The following is a 23,264-nucleotide window of genomic DNA, read 5'->3' as shown; positions in this document are numbered from 1 at the left end:
TGCATCTTACAGAAGCTCCCTGAATGAGGTGGATACAGAATGCCGGAAATGACTCTAAAAGAGGAGAAAATCACGCCAGTGAAATCTACTTCAGAGCCATTCGTGAAATGCAAAGCCAGATCCTGCCATTAGCAGGCACAGGATTTGCCTTCCCGTAATCGTGCATTACCGTTGTGAAAGCACTTGTGCTTACAATTTCTTCCTAATGGTGCATGAGCAGCTCATAATCTAATCCTCTGCCCTTGACAAGAGTGGGTAAAAAGAGCGGACCCAGCAGGGTCTTCTCTCCCAGAAAGGGCTTTACCGGGCAAAATTACACTTGGAGTATAGACCAAACGGAAGCCTTTCTTTTTCACATTACTGAACAATCCTTTGCTTTTTAAAAAGATCCACGGCAGGCTCCATTTTTAAACAATATTTCCCTTTGTACCTCTCAAAGAGGTCCCAAACAGAAAATCCATTTAAGAGTGGTTTCTGGGAACACAGCTCGTGCATAAAGCAAAAATATACCCGACCAAACATCTTGTGTAAGTTAAAAGAAGAGGTAGAAAGCCTGCTGGTTTTGTAATTTGGGAGCTATCCTTAACTGTCCCTGGTGAAACCAGTAATGCAAACATCCCAAGGCTCCCTCTCCCCGCTGAGCACATCGATAGGATCACAGACTATCGTTTTCATAGCCCTGTGGGTCAGTGACATCTGGTGAAGATCCTTGAATTTGTTCCCTGTGTCCCAACACTCAGATTTGGGAGAGAGTGGAGTCAATGAATGAGAATTTTTTTTTTTTTTGCCATCATAATTTTGGGCCCCCTCTTTGGGAAGCTACCAACGTCTCCTTCCTCTGCTAGTTTTTTCCTTACTGCCTTTGAGACACAAACGCCAAAATGTAGCACAAGAAATGTCTGAAGGTCTTTTATGTGGCGGGTCTTGGGGGTTAGAAGTGGGCTTTGGTAGGAGGACCGTAGGGCAGGGCTGAGGTAGGAGAGACAGCCATATGTAAGAGCTCATCACTACCCTCATGAACTCAATGGCTAATGGTGGGAGCACATCATGGAAAGAAGCCAAGTAAGAAAGGAGGAGGAGACTCCTGGGGCCCTTTCTCTCTCTCCCAGGATTTACTAACAGGTACCCTGAGGTCTGGGAAAGGCAGTTAGGAAGAGAATGGTCATGGCCCACCCTTTGGTACTCCATGTTTAACAGGGAGCAGAACAGAAAGCTTTAGGACTGTAATACTTTGACCATTTGCCACAGAAGGAGAGTACCTTCTAGGTTTCAGCTCTCCTGAAATCTACCATCAGGGCCAAGGGCCAACAAGGCCCGGCAATATCCTGGCAGGATTTTCCCTCTGTCTGGCTGGTAGTCACCCAAGCCATCGTATCCACGCCCAAAGGCATGACGGTTCTTTGCATGGTTACCTTGATGTCAGCACTGAAGTTGTTGATTTTCTGCCAGCCTGAGTTTTCCAAGTGAAAGTTTGCCCATCTGAGCAGAAGCTCTTCCGGAGACAACTTCATAAGCTCCTCCAAAGTCTCACCATCTCGAAGTAAGGCAGCCAAGGCTAGAAGGAAAAAAAAAACCCACAACCAAGATATTACATGACAATGGTCATTACAAGTTCATTCGTTCTTTGGATACTCTGTTAGGTAACAGAGGGACAATAACTGGTCTGACCTAGTTCCTCATTTTCAGGTACTGTCAGTCTAATAAAAGATAATATATTAGTAGATAATTATATGATGATGTAGATAAAGACACTGTTATGAGAATATATAGCAAATATATACTATATTTTACTAGTCTTTATGTTCTAAATGGCAAATAAGTTACAGCTTTTAAAACAGTTTACATTATGACATATGTTTACCTTGTTTTTTTTCAAGATTTTACTTATTTATTTGAGAGAGAGAGAGTGAGCAGGGAGAGAAGCAGAGGGATAGGGACGAGCAGACTCCCCACTGAGTGCAAAGCCCGGCTTGGGATTTGATCCCACAACCCTGAGATACTGACCTGAGCTGAAACCCAGAGTCAGACACTCAACCAACTGAGCCACCCAAGCCACCCCTAAACTGTCCTTGTTTAATTATGTTAAAATTAGAGATTTGGGAGAGGATGTTTAAAATTGTGGCACCTTTACACTTAACCTTTTGACTATACTTAACCTGATAGTACTTATATTTAAATGTAATTAATGGACTCTCGAAGGGGTAAATCTATTTTTTTTAAAGATTTTATTTATTTATTTGATAGACAGACATCACAAGTAGGCAGAGAGACAGGCAGAGAGAGAGGGAGGAGGAAGCAGGCTCCCCTCTGAGCAGAGAGTCCAATGTGGGGCTTGATACCAGGACCCTGAGATCACGACTTGAGCTGAAGGCAGAGGCTTTACCCCACTGAGCCACCCAGGCGCCCCGGGGTAAATCTATTCTTAAAAATAGTTTTATTTTTTAAAATAATCTCTGCAGCCAACATGGGGCTCCAACAACCCAGAGATCAAGCATCCCACGTTCCACCAACTGAGCCAGCCAGCCGCCCCGGGTTAAATCTATTTTTAAAGGGATAGAATTTAGCTTAACATTTTCTATAGCACCTAACATGTAAAAGCTGCTCAGTTATTTTTTGTTGTTGAATTGAATGTGAAGAAGCCAAGGGTTCCTGGTAAGTATTCCCTATGGGTACTAGGTAGAAGGAGGGGGTGTCTGCATGGAAAACAGCTGAACTTCCAGCAAGGTTGCAGGAGTACGTCATGTGGTCCCTAAGGCAGTAATCACCTCCCCTGAAATAAAAGGTTTCCCTTGAACAAGAAGACTGAAACTGCCTGATTTCTGAAGAGGTCTAAGTGATACCTTTATCAGGCAAATTTCATCTCTCATGGACTCCGCCTCATGCCACATCATTCTGATGCTGAGGGGGACTTAAGCAAGGGTAGAAGCAGCAGGTCACTTGTCCAAGACCATCCTTTTGCTCCCCATCCCCACCACGTCAGAAGCCAGAGAGGATTAAACAGCCTGACATCTGTGCACCTGAGACCTTGTCAGAGAAAGGCTGATTTATTCCACACGCCAATGTGATTGTATTTGCCTTTCCGAACGGACTTCAGCTTTTTTTTTTTTTTATTAAGATTTTATTTATTTGACAGAGAGAGACACAGCAAGAGAGAGGAACACAAGCAGGGGGCGTGGGAGAGGGAGAAGCAGGCTTCCCGCCGAGCAGGGAGCCCTATGTGGGGCTCGATCCCAGGACCCTGAGATCGTGACCTAAGCCGAAGGCCGATGCTTAACAACTGAGCCACCCAGGTGTCCCTGGACTTCAGCTTCTTTAACAAGACAAACACCACCTCGAAGAAGGCCAGCAATGAGAGTAATCGTCTTTGTTTAAATATAGTTCAAATATAGGTACCTTTGAGCAGATTGAAACAAAGGCAAGGGCAACAGTCTCAAAAGTGCAAAAAAGTCTTATCATGGATCAATGTGCAAAATAATAAAACCATTGACAGATATTCTGGGGGACCTTGAAAAGACTGAGAACCCCAAAGAGATATTTCCCAGAAGTGACAAGAATTGAGAGTGCGATTTCTGGAATAAAATAGGAATATCTGGAGTGGTGGTTCATAGTTAAAGCGTTGCAGGAAGAGGATCATGTAGAATTGCCCAGGACATAAGATAATTGTATCGTGTGTGCTTACAGAATCTACAAATCCACGGTGTGATGGGAAACCCCATGTTGTAAGAAGTTCAGAAAAAGTGACCATCAAGGGTGGGGTAGATTAGTTTGATGAGGTCTCAAAATCCAGGGGTGAAGATGGGGCGGGAGTTGGGCAGACAGATTAGAAATGAAAAGAAACCCAGACTGGGGACCTTGGGAAAGTTCCTTCAACTCTGTGCTTTTGTGTCTTTATTATAAAATGCATTCTAAAGCACCAGGCAAATGTGAATTACTACTAAAGACGAAAAGTTGTAATTAGACTGTTTTCCACATCAACACTATAGCATTACCTTCTGTTAATTCTAGTTATCATCTAATCGCCTCAATTAAGTGAAAGCACGACAGTCTGTGTGACCAGGAAAAATACCCAATAAACAACTTTCAAAATAATGACTGTGTTCCATTACCTTCATTCCTGCTTAATTCAATGTCGGCAAACAACCCGATCTTAATAATCTGCCAAAGCAGTCCCAGAACCAGATGTGGTTTCCCAGCCCGCAAATCCTCCGCACCGATGTTCACAACGTGACACCCAATGGCAGAAGCAGAGTTCAGGGCCAAGTTTAAGTTTTCCTGCAAGAGAGCCAACGTACACATTTGCTTCTTGACCTTTCCAGTTTTTAAGAGTCTACTCCCTTTACTGAAAATAATGCTCAATGAGGAAATTAATTTCAGCCGCACATGATCCACAGAAAACAAAGTCCAGACAACCGACTCCAGACTTTGGTGTTAAAGGCATAGCTGAAACAAATCTCAGCTTTATTACTGTTACTGTCTTTTCCAGAATTCCGTGGGACGTTAACTTGGTATTTTTATTTGGTCTCTTTTGAAGTACACGGACATTGTCACGAAAAGAAAAGGCTGAGTGACTAGAGTCAGGCTCTCCATGCGGGTTAAGGGTCGCATTTCTGTTTTCTTTTTAAAGATTTTATTTTTAGGCACTCTCTATACCTGGGACTCCAACTTATAGCCCTGAGATCAAGACTTGTATGGTTCTACCAACTGAGCCAGCCGGGTGCCCCAAGAGTGGCTGTATTTCTACTTTTTCCCCCAAGATTATCGATCGATCCATCTATCTATCCATCTATCTATCTGTCTATCGACAGGGAGCGTGCCTGTGAGAGAGACCAGCAGAGGGAGAGGGAGAAGCAGACTCCCTGCTGAGCAGGGAGTCCCTTTATCCCAGGTCTCGGGATCATGACCTGAGCCCAAGGCAGACGTTTAACCAACTGAGTCACCCAGGCACCAGAGTCACTGTATTTCTAAAAATGTCTAAAAGAGGGGTCTAATCCATGCACCTGAAAAAAGTTCTAGAATTGTAATCTCTGCATCCCAAGAGGTGCTGTTGCCCGAGGGAATTTTGCTATTTCAGAGTGTAACACTCACTTGACAGAAAAGAAAAATGCTCCATTGCTTAAGCATGCTAATTAACTAAGAGCTTAAATATTTTTGCTTATTTCTGCATGCTTGAACACAGCATGTACCGAGAAGAACACAGGGCTTTGGAGTTAGTCCTGGATTTGAACTTCAGTTCCAATGTTAACCTTGGGCAAGCTCAGGAGCCTGAGTCCCAGCTCTCCTCTGTCAAATCTGGGTAATAGTCCTAAACTCAAGAGTTGTTAGAAGAATTAAATGGGAAGACATGAAGGGCAGAACTGATGGGCTACAGAATAGGATTTCACAAGGCCGTTTCAGGGAAGAGGGCAGGGATATCCGTTTGTACCTGAATGATGAAGGGGGTCAGTTTCTTCTTGTTGATTGCTCTTTCATCAATTGTATCAGGAACTGAAAGGTTGATCATTTTACTGAAACACAAATTAGCAGGGAGTTGGTTTACTTTTAAAGAGCCTGTAAATATTCACAAATGTTTTAAGGCACATGACATGTCTCTCATGTAATCTGAAAAAAAATCAGTGCAATATATGACTTTTACCATGTTGATCACACACACAAAAAACTATACATGTGAAAAATGCACATAAAAAAAAGAACAAAATGTTTACAGTAGTTGAGTATTTCTGAGTTGGGGATTGGGGCATACTTTATCATTTTAATTTTTTGTATTTTCCCATCATTTTGTAAGAATGAATAACTTGGATACTGGAAAAACCCTACTGCATACATTTTAAAAACAGATAAAATCCCACATGGAAATTGTGTCTCTTTCTTGATTGTAAAATTCACAAATAAGAATGACCATTTATTCACAAGGAGGTCAATTTATTGAGCATGAGATTCTTTCATTCACCATATTTATTGAGAGCCTAAATGATGAGCTAGGCACAATATTTGGTATTGCTAATCCAGTTGTGAGATAAAGAAATGTTCTGCTAATTAGAATAGAATCTGTGATTTCTTCAGGTAGAATCTCATTTGGTAAAATCTGGATGAAGACACTAACATTTTATTGTCTAACAGTTTAGTGCCTATGTGATTCCACACAGGGAAAGCCATGCTTCTTTCCATGTCAGATTTATTTTTTTTTTTAAGATTTTATTTATTTGGGAGAGAGAGAGAGCACAAGCGGGGGCGGGGGGTGGCGTTGCAGAGGGAGAGGGAGAAGCAGGCTTCCCGCTGAGCAGGGAGCCTGATGTGGGGCTCGATCCCAGGACCCCAGGATCATGACCTGGGTCGAAGGCAGACATTCAACGGACTGAGCCACCCGGGTGCCCCTATGTCAGATTTAAACATCAAATCAACAGCATCATGTGATTATCTCTCTGTACTAAAACACATGGGAGAATTAGTTCTTTAGTGCCTATACATGGACGAAATGGGATTATGTTATGGTTTTTAATGGGGATCATAGTAGATGCAGCGTGAAATGCAAAGGGGTTTGAATATTCTGACTGCATTTGGGTTGCTCTTACAAGCTCCTGAGCCCCAGAGGCAGAGGACGAACCCAGGCCGACTGATTAAGGAGCACATGCTCTTAGACCATCAACAGGACAAAGTGTTGATCATCTTACATCCTTTCTACCAAGATACTGTTGGCTCTGGGGCAGCAAGGACCAACACAGTTTTCAGAACTAAGTAACTGGAGAGTGAGAACTAAAGAGGAAGCTTTTTTTGTATTTTAAAGCTATGGTACTTTAAAAATAAGTAGACACTGACATACTTAAGTCCAACTAAGTTGTCATGTTCTGCTTGTACTTCAGCAGAAATCGGAAGCTGGCAGCTTCCTTATAAAGCGGTTCCCAGTCTAAATGAGTGAGTTATAGATTTGTATCTTGCTGGTACTTTCTCAGACACACCCAGACGACTTTCAGTTCTGTTTCTCGAGTTGAAGCCGTCAAGCACCCAGAAACCGATAATATATCAATTAGGTGGAAGGCTGTTTTGGAAATCGGGACACAAAATCAACCAACATCTTACCAGAGCACAATTCCATCACCAACAGCTTTGAACAGGTCGTCAGTATTCGGGTTCATGGGTATTACGTGTCTGCAGTCAGGATCATTTTCCAAAGCTTTGTTTATCCAGTTAACAAAGGCATATTTTTCTTCCTCTATAGTCAGGTTGAATAACAAGAAATTAGTTCACACTCTAGGTTGACTCTAAAGCCTAAAATAATTTGTACAGTAGTATTGAAAGTTAACGTGTCACAGACATGAGTTCTCCCCTTTGGAAACCCAGATACTTGAATACAACATGGCTCTTACGAAGTACAAAATTAACAGAAAAAAACAAGAGAATGAGCAGGGTTAACCAATCCTTAGAAAAGTTAGTTACCAAATTCTTTTTTTTTTTTTAAAGATTTTATTTATTTATTTGACAGAGAGAGATCACAAGTAGACGGAGAGGCAGGCAGAGAGAGAGAGAGAGAGAGAGAGAGAGAGAAGCAGGCTCCTTGCTGAGCAGAGAGCCCGATGCGGGACTCGATCCCTGGACCCTGAGATCATGACCTGAGCCGAAGGCAGCGGCTTAACCCACTGAGCCACCCAGGCGCCCAGTTACCAAATTCTTTAAAAAAACATTACTTACATTCCTGTAGAGTTCTACTATAATAAAGCCGATCATTGCTCACATCATATAATATGTCTTGCAAGCTAACAAAGCCATACAATAAATACTTACAATGCCGTTACAGCAAGTTATTAGTCCCAGGTCTAAATACACACCACAGTGGGCTTCTGCTGTATTCTTAATTAGAAAGCAATGTTTCTCTAGCAGCCCTCCTTAGGTCATTGTGTTACCCTGATGCACATGGAAGTCATACTATTATTACCTGAGTAAGAATGCTGCGTTCCTTCACTGGACAGCTCAGAAGTGCCTCCAAGAGCACAAATCCCTTCTTTCCTGTTGATTGCCTTGCGAAAGGTTTTAGCAATATCGCTGCTTTTTACCTCTTGGAAAATCTACGAATGGAAATATGTTGTTAATTCACAGTTTGTTTTAAATCAGGTGCAACGATAAGCCCTTCTATCTTCTTTTAGACTCTGCTCACCTACATTTTCCCATATGGGTGGTGAGTCTTAAAAGGAGATGGAAAACTGGGCTTGCGCTTTTAAGATGCTAAATAAATACTACAATACTGCTACTGAAAATGAAGCCAGACAGTCAATTGCACACACTTGTCAAAAATGTTAAGTGCCACATGCATTGAATCCGCTTTAAGCCGCCAACTAGTGTGGTTCAAAGGCATAGGTAAATCTGCTAATTTTCTACCAACAAGTAAGGCTTTGTTCGTTCCCTGGAGAGAAAAAGCTGAAGGATCCCCCTTCTTTAACCACAATTCTTAATGCAAAGGAAGACGAAAATTTAATGATTCAACCAAAAAAACCTCTTTTGGGGGTACAATGGTAAGAGCTTGTTCAATCAAAATTTACAGAGTAATCAGGTGAAATGGGTTGAGTTGGCAGCAAAAAGATAACTTTGGAGAATAAACACAAAAAAGAGGCTTTTCAGTAGCTGTCTTGTTTGAGTGTTTATGAAATCTAGCTTCTCGTCATGAAGAACATGAACAAAATGAACTGCCTGATTGAATGAATGGATGTTCTAAAGGACTACGCAGCTCTACATACTTTTTGAAGATCTCTCTATATTTTCTAATGATCTATTTATTAGAGAGAGAGCACAAGAGGGGAGGGATGGGGGGAGGGAGAGGAAGAGAGAATCCTCAAGTAAACTCCCTGCTTAGTGCAGAGCCCGGAGGCGGGGCTGGATCCCAGGACCCTGAGATCATGAACTGAGCTGAAGTGCAGAGTTGGAAGCCCAACGGACTGAGCCACCCAGGTGTCCCAGGACTAACTATATACTTTTAAATACTGGAACTCACCTAAGCCCAAACTTGTTTCTTTCTTTCTTTTTTTTTTTTTTAAAGATTTTATTTATTTATTTGACAGGCAGAGATCACAAGTAGGCAGAGAGGCAGGCAGAGAGAGGGGGAAAGCAGGCTCACTGCTGAGCAGAGAGCCCGATGCAGGGTTCACGACCTGAGCCGAAGGCAGGCGCCCCCCAAACTTGTTTCTGATCTACCAATGCACATGGCTAAAAGGTAGCTACTTCCAATAAAATCAGAGAAAGATGTAGCATCTTCAAAAAAATTTCTTTAAAAGGCACACCTGGGTGGCTCAGTCAGTTAAGTGTCTGACTCTTGATTTCAGCTTAGGTCATGATCTCAGGGTCGTGAGATCAAGCCCCGTGCAGGGCTCCATGCTCAGCAGATTGTCTGCTTGGGATTCTTTCCTCCTCTCCCTCTGCCCCCCACATTGTACATGTGTGCTCGCTCTCTCTTACTCTGTCTCTAAATAAATAAAATCTTTTTTAAAGAAGGTGTTTATAACACATAAGTGGACTTACAGAAGGAAACATACTACCCTAATGGAAGAGTTCCTTAACAAACCAGGAGTTAAAGGCCTTTGGCATTAGTGACAGTTACACACACACACACACACACACACACACACACACACATCTCAGGAGGTACAGCCCATGTTTGAAGTTCATAGACCAGGGTCACAATATGTAGCAGTTCAGGTTGTATCTATGAGAACAGACACGAGGATAAGTTCGAAATCCAGCCCCATGTGCCACTGACCAACCCCTGTGTCCTGCATAAGACATCGGTCCAAAAGCTGCGAGGGCCTTTTCTATTTAGGTTTCCCAGGAGGGAACCTTTTTGTCATTAATCCACTAATCCATTAATCCAAATCAGAGAGACAGAGATTTTCTGTAACTGGTGTAAAAGTTGTTACAGGTGTTGTGGGTGGCCCTCTCTCTCGAAGCCATGCTTTTTCCTCTTGCCTTTCTAAAATCCTGACTTTCCTTGGACTTACAAACCCAATTTTATTTAGGAAACTAGGGAGTAGTTAAGTTCCACAAGATCAAGCTTAATTTTCAGAGATGTGATATCTCTGCTCTACCTGTAATGTCAGAGGTGGAATTTCAGAATGGGTGTGCACGTGTGCGAGTATGTCTATGTCTACTTATGTCTATAGATACATATGCACAGACTAAATATTGCACACAGCTGACAAAATCATTTTCCCTCCTTTCTGGCCATTATACGGACTCCTGTTAGGTATCGATACCGTAGAGCTGACTACTCAGGCGCTCTGGGCAATTTCTAAATGGTGGAAATTATTTTTATGCGCACTGATTTTTTAAATCCAACTTTCGTTTCATTTCATTTACCTTAACTTCTGAGCCAAGATTATATGATAAAATGGTGACCAGTGAATGTAGCAGTCTTCACTGTGATGCGTTTGGTTCCCATAACTCCCCTTTGAGAACTATATATCTGCTTAGTAAAAACGCAATATTCACTATTCTACCCCCCTCTGAACTCCACTTTATTTAGACATTGTCTAGTAAATTAAAATCTGAAATATGTGCTCTCCCTCATGACTGAGGTACCATAAATCAATTGCATGACAAAAAAAAAAACACACACACAAAATGTTATTGCCTCAGAAATGACCCATGAAAAATTATTTTTTTATTAGGCCTATTTTTGCCTCAAGATCGTTTGCTTCTAAAAATCAGGTTGGTTTCCATGATCACAACTGCAGCTAAAAAATAAATCCAAATTTATATATAGCATGGAAAAAAGGAACAATACAAATGATAAGTTAAAAAAAAAAAGAAGGTCTACTGTGTAATATCCTAATGCAATTACTTACGTCACTGTAGTTAAGCTCATGCTTGGGAAGGAAAGCAAAGTTGCAATTAAATCAGTTAATTTTTAATTGCCTTACAGAGGTTATGGGACCTTCGTTTTCTAAATATTTTTAAATAAATGTTTCCAGCCATGCTCAAACTTTCAGGTTCACGGCATTTTCCTCTGTTGCGTAGATTTAAAAAAAAAAAAAAATTAAAAGGGATAATTGAAGATTTACATCTCTTCAATGGATTCACCACAGGAGAACTTGCATTCTGTTTTCTACGTTAGGGAAGAATTGCTCCAGCGGATGATAAAGTTATTTGAGTAGAAAACCCTGGCTTAACAAGAATCTCTGAAATCAGAGATAACACAAGGCCAACTACTGTGCTGAAGTCTTCTCAATGAATCTTTTCAAAGCTGCCCGTTGTGATACTAATGAGCTCACTGTTAGTGCTGTTTTCCCTCGAGGAGGAAGGACTGGCTTTGTCATGCGTGAGCAAACTCCTGGGGACCCTGCGGCTCTGGTTCTATGCATCCCCCCCTTTATGGAATGTATGTATATATTTCTTATTCCTTTTTAAAGTTTCGTCACCTTTCTAGCTCTGTGCAGGACTAGCAGCCCGGCAAAGCAATCCAGAGGCATAATGACTTAGGAGGAAGGAAAGATTTCAGAAAGAATTGCAAAATATTGACTGGCTTCCGGGGTTTGAGGCTTGCTTCCAAAATGTTTCCAAAGTAGTACACTTGAATTTTTTCTTTTCTTTTTTTTGGAATCTGTTGTAGGCCTGAGCTTAGTAATAATGGGAAAAGAACACTGCTTTACAAAACAAGACAGAACAGAAATCACTACCCCCAACAGCTGACATCTACATAGCGTTTGCTATATGCCTGGCACTGTTCTAAGCACTTTACTTATATGAAGTGATTTCATCTGATGAGATTGCGGCTATTAGCAAAAGTCCTAGAACTGGTCAACAACTTAGTGCCATTAGGCAAGAGCAAATTTCTCACTGTGAAAAACAAGAGTTTAATGCAGACATCTCTGCTAAAAGGAAGGGCCATACCAGTCTTTTTAAAGATATGGGTAAAAAAACCCCCCAAAACCCCACCATTACCTTGTAGGTATAAAAATCCAGTAATGTCGTTTTGAGAGACTTAGAAGAAACAAAATCCAGGTGTTCAATTTAACTTTAACATTTGAAGTGTACATATAACTTAGGGACTCTTTTCTGCCCTATATATATTCTTCTCCAAAATTAACATAAACTGATTTTGTCTGTAGGCTGCTTTGCAATTAACACCTCTTATGCAGCAATTTAAAAAAAAACCCCAAGATGCAAGAACACGTTTATTTCTACTTCCTTATGTTAACACCTGATAGGAATAACTCCCTTGATTTTTCACAGATGACAAAAATCTACCCATATTTTGACAATTTCTAAGATGTCTCATCAGTGACAAAGCAGATGGAAGCGGACGGACATTTGCTCAGACACCCGTCTTTCAGTCCGGTCATGGCTGTATCATTCTGAAACTTCAGGCAGGTTATTTTACTGTCCTTCACATTTCAAATTTCTTGAACAGAAGGGAACTAACTGGAAAAAGCCACTAGTCCTATGTGTAATGTTGGGGAAGCTACTTCCCTTTTTTAGGACTCTAGGCTTTTATTTTTGATTTGAAAAATGAAAAGAGTATACTGGGGCTCCTGGGAGGCTCAGTGGGTTAAAGCCTCTGCCTTCGGCTCAGGTCATGATCCCAGGGTTCTGGGATCGAGCCCCACACTGGGCTCTCTACTCAGCGGGGAGCCTGCTTCCCTTCCTCTCTCTCTCTCTGCCTGCCTCTCTGTCTACTTGTGATCTCAAATAAATAAATAAAATCTTAAAAAAAAATGAAAGAGTATAAACATATTGATTCCTTCCAATTAAAAGAAATGTACATTTTAACCTAAAATGTCCTCATTAATATTTTCTAAAAATTCCTAGCGATGCCAAAATTAGTATGCATGTCATTTACTTTTTAAGAATATACTAGGGGAATCAAACCTTCTCTCTTAAAAGCCTCTGACAGCTCGGATGGGAGAAGCTGCAATATTTCAAGACCTACAAAATTAAGTAGTTCCCTAAGATCATTTTTCTCAAAGACACTTTCACAATTTTGTCCTTAATAATACTGGCCACACTGCAGATCTTCACGATTTAGGTCCGTTCTTTCTAGCAGATTAAAATTCTGGGCAGTAAATTATCTCAAAAATTAATCCATCATAGTTAACTACTGCTCTAAGCTGCTTTAAATTCACAACTCAACATGCAGTTCCAAGGGGAGCACGTTCACATCAGAGACATGCAAGTGCTCATACTGCAAGTCAATTGCAACTTACTATTGAACACAGAATTCAAAACAAAAGGCTTTGGCAATAACTGAAGACAAAAAACAGTGGGTAGGAAATCAGTATTTCAAAAGAAGCCGGCAAGAACGGCATCATGACACATGTCTACATTTTTAAAACAGCAGCCCTCCCCGCCGCGCCAAATGCTCTCAGCTCTGGAGACATCATTAGCCAATCTGCTCTTAACAATGTTCTAAAGGAGTTAATTCTAATGAGAGAACATACCAGAATTTCACTGGCTATAGGGAGCCTCAGTTACCATGGAAAAGGAGGATGAGAAAGCTGGGAAGTTGGTGAAAAATGAGGCAACTAATTACCTGTTTGTAACCCAGTAAAAGGAATGCCTAATTAGATCTAGAAAAACTCAGCCTTAAATTAATAAACCCAACCAATAAAATCTTCAGGGTGTTCTTCATGGATGGAAGAGGCAACCGCTACATCTCAAATACTCCTGTCAATGGCTATGGACTGAAAATGGCACCGGTCACCTCGCTCACTGGCAGCTACGGTGTCAAAGGAGGGCTACAGAACCCCTCCCCAAGCACTGAGTGCGAACTCTAAACTCGGTGCTTGGAAGTGGAAGAATTAAGTCAGCCCCGAACCCTGAGGAGTATCTGATGATACCAGATATTTTAAATGCTGCCTCCAATGGACTAAAAAGATACGCTTCTAACTTTTAATTATCAAAATTATTATCCTCGAGAAAATCGTCCGGTTAAATACTACTAAGACAAGAGTCGCAAACATCTTCTTTTAATCAGAAAGCTCAAGTCAGGAAGCTTCCAAGACTGTGAGTCAGGGTGTAGCATTAACTAACATCTGGGAGCACCCTATTCCCCAAGGCAGACACCAAGGGAGACGGAAAGAGCACTTCAAGGACGACACTTAGCACCTTGAAAAATCCCCTTTCAGGAAGCCCTAGAGGAAATGGTTCGCCTTTCACAGCAAGTAGAGTAGCTTGATGTAGCTGTCAGTGTTCTTTTTCCCAATTTGTTTGCTAAGATACTCTAATGGCTAAGAGAACCCAGGACACTTGGTGGGATGACGGAAACTTTATTAATCCTAACAGTACTGATATGAAACATTTAGCAACTTCACAGGATTGACTACTTTTAAGATCCCGCTAGACAAAGGAACAGTCATGACTCCTTATACTAATGGTGGACTTTCACATACTTACATAAACAAATTCATCGAAACTTATCTTCCCATCTTTATTCCTGTCACCATCCAGCATGAGTTTTTGAATAATTTCTCTCACTTTATATCCTGGTAATGGCATATTGGCCTCCTTGAAAAGCTCATGAAGTTCATAGTCACAGATGAATCCGTTGCTGTTGAGATCTTTGTAAAGAGGGAGAGCAGGCAAAAAAAGGAAAAAAAAAATTAGAAGAAATAAGTGAACCTCTTGGAGTAGTCTTACGATGAGCATTCGTTTTCATTTGAGACTCAGTTCCTACTAAGCTCACCTGAATATAGTGTTTGCTCTTCTTACTGTTTGGTACCTAAGGTTGTTTAAAAGGGAAACGCAAATTTTAACAGAAAGAGCACAGTTTTACACCATGTTTTCTGTATTTTAAACAATGTATATGTAGCTTCACTTAAAAATAGCATCCCTGGGGTGCCTGGATGGCTCAGTGTGTTAAAGCCTCTGCCTTTGGCTCAGGTCATGGTCCCCGGGTCCTGGGATTGAGCCCTGCATGGGGCTCTCTACTCAGCAGGGAGCCTGCTTCCTCCTCTCTCTCTCTGCCTGCCTCTCTGCCTACTTGTGATCTCTCTCTATCAAATTAAAAAAAAAATAGCATCCTTAATATTAACAAAGCAGAGTTGCCTAATAAATTATTTTTCAATCATGAAGGTGACAGGACTTCTAAAAAATAATTAATAGACTACGTACCAATAAAATACCGCCATGGTAGAAAACGGTTTTATGTCCCTCATTCTTCCATTAGTCTGGTAGAAGAGTTTATGAATGGATGCTGATTATATTACAAAGCACACCTGAAATTAAACTACCCTCTTCGATGAAACTTTTTCCAAGAGCTAATGTAAATAAATACGGAGTTCATAAAAATAAACGCAGTCCCGAGTAATGCAAACGTTTACCATGACTCTATAAATAACCTTTTTATTTTTGTGCTAGGACCGTTCTAACAGAGTGTATATCTTAAGTGCTGATGATGCTTAGTCTGAAACTATTCAAAATGAAAACAAACAAACAAACAAACAAAAAAAATGGATCAATGACCAGAAGTTAATTTACTGAGAAAGAGGGTTAATGTCCTGAGGGCTATAATCTCTTGGGCATATATAGTTTTAAGAAAACTGGACTTTCACCAGAAATTTCAAATACCTACTGTTTCAACAGTGCTTTTCCTTAGGTTCCTCCACTGAATTTCACGCATAAATTTATTACAATAAAAGGATACAATCTCAATAGAGAAACCAGAGCACTGTTCAAGAAAATGTATTGTAAAATTAATCTATCTGATACGTTACTTTAAAACCTGACTGGGTGCTGTTCTGGGAATGGGGGTGCTGCTGGGATTGATAGAGAAGTCCTGTTATTCTAATGACAACTACTAAGCAAATAACATCTAAGGTGAGGTAAGACTATAAAAATATAATATAATGAAATATAACTTAAGTACTGTGCTGAAAAATAAAGCAGGGAAAGGGGTCAGACTGGGGGCTAATTCCCCCCCCCCCCCCGCCCAGGGAGCCTTCAGGAATGTTTGGAGACATTTTTGGTAGCTAAGACTGGAGGCCAGGGTGAGGGGTGGTGTGAGGAGGCTCCTGGCATCCAGTGTGTTGCGCTTCCCAATACCCTACGACACATATGACCCCCTCCCGCAAAACACAATTACGCAGCTCAAAATGGCAGAGGTCAAGGATGGCCACTTTGACAAGGTTATATTTGAATGAAGACTTACATGAAGCAAGGGAACGAATCGCAGATATCTAGGGGGAAGAGATTTCGAGTAGAGGAAAGAGCAAACGCAAAGTCTGTGATATGGAAGAGTGTCTGGTACGGGTTGAGAACAGCAAAGATCCAGTAGGACTTGAGCAGAGTAAACAAAGGAGAGAGTCAGGGATGAGGCTAGGGAGCTGATCACATATACTCTTACAGATCATGGAAAGTACTCGGGAATTTTTTTTTTTTTTTAAGATCCTGCTTATTTATTTGAGAGACAGAGAGAGAGAGGTCAAAGATAGCAAGAGAGGGCACACGTAGGGAGGAGAGAGGAAACAGAATCTCCACTGAGCAGAGAGACCAATGTGGGCTCCTCCCAGGACCCCAGGATCATGACTTGAGCCGAAGGCAGATGTCTAACTGACTGAGTCACCCAGGCACCCCACAGATCTTATTTTAAGTGTAATCTAAGTATAATTCATTTCAGCTAATTTTTGTCAACTATTAAAATATTAAATATCCTATATAAAACCATTTCCCCAATATTTTGAGGGCTGATAAAATTCTATATTTAATTTTAGTGAAGTATATTTGTAGATTCAAACAAATACTCTTAAATCTAATTGGCACATTTAAATCTACCAATTAGAGTATCTATACTTCTCAAACATTATCCCCAAGCTACCCCAAACTTCTGAAAATCATGAATATTTCCTTCGATAAAGAGTACTTAATTTCCCTAGGGCACATCTTCACTTTCTTTGCTTTGAATTAATAAAAGGCCATACATCAAACACTTTACTAGTAAAGTGTTTATACGTAGAAGTCAATCCAGCAACAACATCTGCAATTGCTAAAAAGAACAAAGTAATCCACATGGTACTGTGGCAGGATTTTAGCAACTTTTGATGAATGAAATTCTTGAGTTTAAATACACCTCCTACCATGCATAAACTAACCAGTTCCTCCCATTTTCTTTATAAAGTTAAATAGAGGGGTGCCTGTGTGGCTGAGTCCACAGTCATAAAGTGATTGGCTCTTGATTTCAGCTCAGGTCATGATCTCAGGGTCATGAGATCGAGCCCCACATTGGACTCTGTGCTAGGTGTGGACATTCTGACTCTTGGGGTGTCTGGGTGGCTCAGTCAGTTAAGCATCTGCCTTCGGCTCAGGTCATGATCCCGGGGTCCTGGGATCCAGTCCTGCCTCAGGCTCCTTGCTAAGCGGGGAGCCTGCTTCTCCCTCTCCCACTCCCCCAGCTTGTGTTCCCTCTCTCTCTGTGTCTCTCACTGACAAATAAATAAATAAAATCTTAAAAAAAAAAGATTCTCCCTCTTCCTTTCCCTCTCTCTCTCTCTCTCTCTCAAAAAAAAAAGGTGAAACAGAGCTCATTACTAGGGTGTAAGTATGGCATAGAGAAAGATACACAGCATGGCTGAAAGGATATAAGTGGGAGTAATGTGACATAGGATTTGCATAAGTCACCTCTCTAGGTCTTCATTTTCCCATCTGTAAAAGATGTCTTTGGATCAAACGATCCCCAGATTCCCTTTTTGACTCTAACACACTCTGATTCTAAACTTGAGTAGCCAAGACTTCACAAACCACACACACACACACACGCATACACTTTTAAAAATATTGGAGGTAAAATTGTAATACATAATAAAAACAAATATATAATAATAACATTCTGATCACTACTGCATCACATCACCTAAATATAACATTCCTTCATTTTTAGATCTTTTAGGAAAAGATGGCTTATTCCTTGCCACTATCAAAACTTTGTCCACTTGGGAGGTGCTGGGGTGGCTCAGTTGGTTAAGTGACCGTCTTTGGCTCAGGTCATGATCTCATGGTCCTGGGACAGAGACCCAGCATCTCCCTTTCCCTCTGCTGCTCCCCCTACTTGTGCTGTCTCATGCTTTCTCTCTGTCAAATAAATAAAAATAAAAAAGTCTTAAAAAAAAAAAACCAAAACACAACTTTGTCCACCTGGCAATTTCTGATAGAAAAATATTTTATGGGCTGCCTGGGTGGCTCAGTAGGTTAAGTTGCCGTCTCTTGATTTTGGCTGAGGTCATGATGTTGGGGTCCTGGGATGGGACCTGTGTCATGCTCCACACTCAGCATGGGGTCTACTTGACGATTCTCTCCCTCACCCTCTGCCCCTCCCACTAATGCTTTCTCTCTCTCTCTCTTAAATTAATAAACAAATCTTTTAAAAATATTTTTTAAAAAGATTTGTTTATTAATGTATTCTACTTTATTTATTTGACTTCTGAAATGATGTATCTGAGCATAATTTATTTTTATTTTTTATTTTTTATTTTTTTAAAGATTTAATTTATTTATTTGACAGACAGAGATCACAAGTAGGCAGAGAGGCAGGCAGAGAGAGAGGGGGAAGCAGGCTCCCCGCTGAGCAGAGAGCCTGATGCGGGGCTTGAACCCAAGATGCTGGGATCATGACCTGAGCCGAAGGCAGAGGTTTTAACACACTGAGCCATCCAGGTGCCCCAGTTTATTTATTTATTTTTTAATATTTATTTATTTATTTGGCAGAGAGCGACAGCGAGAGAGGGAACACAAGCAGGGGGAGAGGGAGAGGGAAATGCAGGCCCCCCGCTGAGCAGGGAGCCCGCTGTGGGGCTCGGACCCAGGACCTTGGGATCATGACTCAAGCAGAAGGCAGACGCTTAATGACTGAGCCACCCTGGTGCCCCTCTGAGCATAATTTAACCTGTGATTGACTCCAGTTTTGACCTAGCATAGAACAGGTGCTTAATTGTTCCTTTTGTATTCTCAGTGATCTAACAGAAGCAGAAGGCAGAGATTTTTAAAATAAGTATTGGAGAACGGTGAATTCAAAATGACATGAAACCAACCAGGGCGCCGAGAGTCTAGGCCATTTGCCAGTTTATCAGCCTTAGGTAGAATAGAGGTGTAGGCAATGAAGAGAATTAACATTTGCCTGAGCCCTTTCTGAAATAACCTGTTGGGCATTAATTAGAAGACAGCTCACTGACGTGATTAAAAGATGCCAGAAGTACCCACCCTAAAATATAACTAACATAAAATAACCATGTTTGGAAACTCCATTTTGAAGTAAGAGTGGTAATACACAGATGCTGTTAGTAACCAACAGGACCATTTTAAAGGGGGCTGGAGGGGCAGGACTTGGTCAGAATGCAGCAATCTTCCTTATTAGGTTGCAAATCTTTTGACCTCAATCCCAGTACGTGGCCTAGTCCCTTGCATGTAACAGGCGATGGGAAAAGACCATTTTTGTAGGACCACTGATTCTCAGGTATTAACCAGGAAAACAATGTTCTAATCTAACGAGCATTTTAAAAACAGAATTAAATGAACAATAAGGAACACATACAGAAATAGCACTGAAAGACCGAATGGCAATTCACCAGGAAACCATAACGACAGAAATATCCCTTAAATAACATTCAATCTCATTCCCTTTGTTCTAATCCTGTCCCCACCCTGGCAGCCTTCAGATCTGTAATTTGGTTTTCTAAGTGAACACACCCACAGAGGAGTACCCTGGTAGAAAACCAGTCATGGCTGTCAGGTCAGGAGTTCCGTTCTAAATGTAGAAACCTGCTTTGTCTGTATTAAGAAATACCGTGTGCACTTGGTTGGCAGAAGGCAGCCTCCAGAGCAAATGGAGAACCTACTGTGTGGCCAGCACTAAGCTAGACACCAGAGATACAGAAATTAATCACAGGGACTCTCCTGGTTCTTTTTTTTTTTTTTTTAAGATTTTACTTAATTATTTGACAGAGATCACAAGTAGTCAGAGAGACAGGCAGAGAGAGAGGGGAGGAAGCAGGCTCCCCGCTGAGCAGAGAGCCCAATGCAGGGCTCCATCCCAGGACTCTGGGATCATGACCTGAGCTGAAGGCAGAGGCTTAACCCACTGAGCCACCCAGGCTCTCCTGGTTCTTACTTGCAACTGCAGCTTTAAAATCCTTGTGAAAACAGGAGTCACTTGGAATACCTAGCTAGCCTCTATCTTTCCCAAGAGAGAAAAAACATCATTGAACATATCCATCGCGTTTTACATATTTTAAAAGTTTTGGGTGCCTGGGTGGCTCAGTTGTTAAGCGTCTGCCTTCGGCTCAGGTCATGATCCCGGAGTCCAGGGATCGAGTCCCGAATCGGGTTCCCTGCTCCGTGGGAAGCCTGCTTCTCCCTCTCCCACTCCCGCTGCTTGTGTTCCCTCTCTCGCTATGTCTCTCTCTGTCAAATAAATAAATAAAATCTTAAAAAAAAAAAGTTTTACCTACTCTGCTGTTTTCCTATAATTTATCAGCAGATCTAGCTCGTACTACCTCCCATAATCAAAGACATTTTAGTGTTAGTACTAGTAAATTAGAGCCAGCCTTTCTTAGAACTCCTAAATCGTATCTTTTTGAAGACAACAATTTCAATTTCAATAAAAAGGCAGAGGGAGCCTAAAAAGGCAGCTTGCAATTAATTTTACAAAATCTCCCAGCTGGAAAAGTACTTGAAAGACAAAATAGGGTGCAATTATTTTTAAAGAGTTTTATGCTAATTTTATTTCCAATCCCCCGCCAAAACACACACACACACACACACACACATCCTTAAACTATTAACAGAGATCTAATATGCTGTGCTTTGGAAAGCCAGAAAATGAAATAGCACAATGGCATTTTAGAAAGCTTCCATCTTATCGGTGACATTATTACTGGGAGCTCAAAACGAGGTTTGGCGGTGATCTTTTTCTATTCGGAGTTTTGACATAAACATGAGAATTTAATAATAAACTGACCCCAAAAACACAGACCTGGATTGAAAACAGTCTGAACAATTGGAAACTAACATCACAACGTCCTGGCATAATGGCAGCCCTCTATTTTCTCATTAAAGCTGCCGATATTCTGGAAGCCCTTTCTGGCTCATTTGCCACATCTTCATTAAACTACACATTGGCATGGGGTCAAACAGGTTCTGCATTTCGAAGACTCCTATTTTCAACCGCCTGATAAACTAGATACTATCCTATAGCCTGTACTATCTAGAGCATTCTTAATGCTTCTGTGGAAGCAAGTCTCAACTTTTGGGTTCAGAAAATAGGGTCAGTAAGGAGTCGACATTAACAAATGGCAGGAAAAAAAGAAACTCCGGACACATCCCCACTGAACAAAGTTCCCGCAGAAAGTAAACAGCTAAACATTCAGGCCACTGACCAAGTGTTCTTCTTTTTAAAGAAAAATCACTACACTTAAAAAAAGAAAAATCACCAGCAGGCTCCCAGTGCTACACCGAGAGGCCTGTCTTTCATACTAGCTGCTGAATTCCTCAAAAAGGAACCAACTGTTTGTAACAACAGATTCTCTCTGTCTGTTGCTCTGTGTGTGTGTGTGTGTGTGTGTGTGTGTCTCTCTCTGATGACACGTGTAGGTTCACATCTGCATTCTGTTTTAAAAGAAACCCCATTATGCTCTTGTACCAAGTATTATTTAAAATGCCAGTTAACTCTCTCAACACCCTCCCCCAAGTAACCTTAAAGTAAATAAACTTATTATACAGCCGTGTTCCTGCAGAAGTTTGAATCACACCAAGAATGCATATCCTTAAAAGGAAATGTTTTCCCTCCCCTTGCATCCTGTTATTTAAGCTATTTTAAGTACTTGTCTGGAGAACGCTGAGCCAGAATTCAAGTGGTTTTGATTTTAGCTGTTCTACACTGCCCATGTCCAGGTGGTACGAGGCGAAATCTATCACTTCAAATGCATTTTTTGGAGTGCTACTTCATCTTATAAATCTGACAGTAAGAAAGACTGGGATTTCCTTTGACCCCCAGGTTCTGTGTGTGTGTGTGTTTGTGTTGTTTTAACCATCCTTGAATCAGTCTAAATCCAGTGTCTCTATAAAGAGGTTGCATATGTGTGTCCTCATCTGTAACACACATGCAACCTCTTCACTAACCCATCACGGACAGTGCGCATTAGGACTTAAAGAAGAAAACCAATCAAGTACAGATCCACATCCTTTCAGAAAAGCTGGGTTTAAAAGTTCCATTTAGTTTAACCAACATACCCCAAACATTTTCACACTAAAAAAAAACAAAAACAAAAACAAAAACAAAAACAAAACAAAACAAAACAAAAGCCAAAGACAAAAGGAATCTATGCGTCTAACAGGAATGGATTTACACACGTGTACGCATGCACATACGCCATCTCCAATGCCCGTGAAAGCACACGAAATATTGATTTGGAAGACTCAGCCAAAAGACTTGTGTAGAAGAATTTAGGTTATATTCTATCCTAAGATCTAAGCAGTAAAGTCGAGCTTTCATTAGGCATTAAAACTTCAGAAAAGGCAGCTACTAAACGTCTCCAGATGCTTCACTAAACGTGAGTTTTGCCTTTCACAGCTTACACCTTTTGAGGTAGCTCATTCCAGCAAATAGAAGAGACAGTTTAATGAGTCCCAGCTCAGGGTAGAAGTGAGGTCGCTATCTAAGAGTTCATCCTAATGGTGGATCCTCAAAGGTGGAGGTCAAGGACGGCTGAAGGCCAGGCAAGATTAGAAGGCTGAAACCAGGCAATCAAAAATGTCACCTATCGATCATTTTCCAACTCAAAATTTCCAACAAGTTTGGCCACCAGTTCCCACCTGCTGCCACTCTCCCACTTTAAAAGTACACACACATCTCCGCACACGTGCACTCTTTCTCAGAAGCCCACCCATCCGCATGTGTGTACGTCTCCAATCTTCCACGCCCCCAGAACATGGTCTGCAGACCATCCCAAGGGCTTCGTCTCCAACAGTCCACTGAGAATTAGCCAGATGGCTGAGTGAAATAGCACTGGTTAGTTTATTTTTTTGGCTGGCCTGTAGGTTTTATTTTTTAAGTCATAATTAAACAAATATGCACTGGTGGACTTTTATTGAATACTAAAAGTAAATTAAACTAAACCACTGTGCCGTTTGTGGCATCATCCTGATGTGGGTTTTATGTACTACAGAATATCAAGTAATTGGAAACAACTCAACTTCCTGAGAGGAGAAAATCACCATAACCAAAACTTTTTGACTTCGTGTGGTAGGCAGCCACAGAGGGATATACCCACAGTATTCCTCGTCATTTACGAAACCCCATTATT

General features: G+C 41.1%; 1 protein-coding gene across 2 annotated transcripts in view; it reads right to left on the bottom strand.

Moving 5' to 3' along the window:
* The window catches only part of PLS3 (plastin 3), an 83,078-nt gene that overhangs the window by 10,033 nt on the left and 49,781 nt on the right, over positions 1-23,264 (bottom strand). For both annotated transcript variants that reach the window (XM_032837036.1, XM_032837037.1), the window contains exons 4-9: positions 14,371-14,534; positions 7,928-8,057; positions 7,075-7,207; positions 5,423-5,504; positions 4,107-4,272; positions 1,413-1,555 (exon numbers count right to left, since the gene is read on the bottom strand). In XM_032837036.1, the coding sequence (XP_032692927.1) occupies positions 1,413-1,555; positions 4,107-4,272; positions 5,423-5,504; positions 7,075-7,207; positions 7,928-8,057; positions 14,371-14,534 (818 nt within the window). The remainder of the gene's footprint in view (positions 1-1,412; positions 1,556-4,106; positions 4,273-5,422; positions 5,505-7,074; positions 7,208-7,927; positions 8,058-14,370; positions 14,535-23,264) is intronic.

This window comes from Lontra canadensis, unplaced genomic scaffold, assembly GCF_010015895.1.
Source record: "Lontra canadensis isolate GAN:19392208 unplaced genomic scaffold, GSC_riverotter_1.0 scaffold96, whole genome shotgun sequence".
Classification (NCBI taxonomy): domain Eukaryota; kingdom Metazoa; phylum Chordata; class Mammalia; order Carnivora; family Mustelidae; genus Lontra; species Lontra canadensis.
This window is presented reverse-complemented; position numbering and strand designations above follow the sequence as displayed.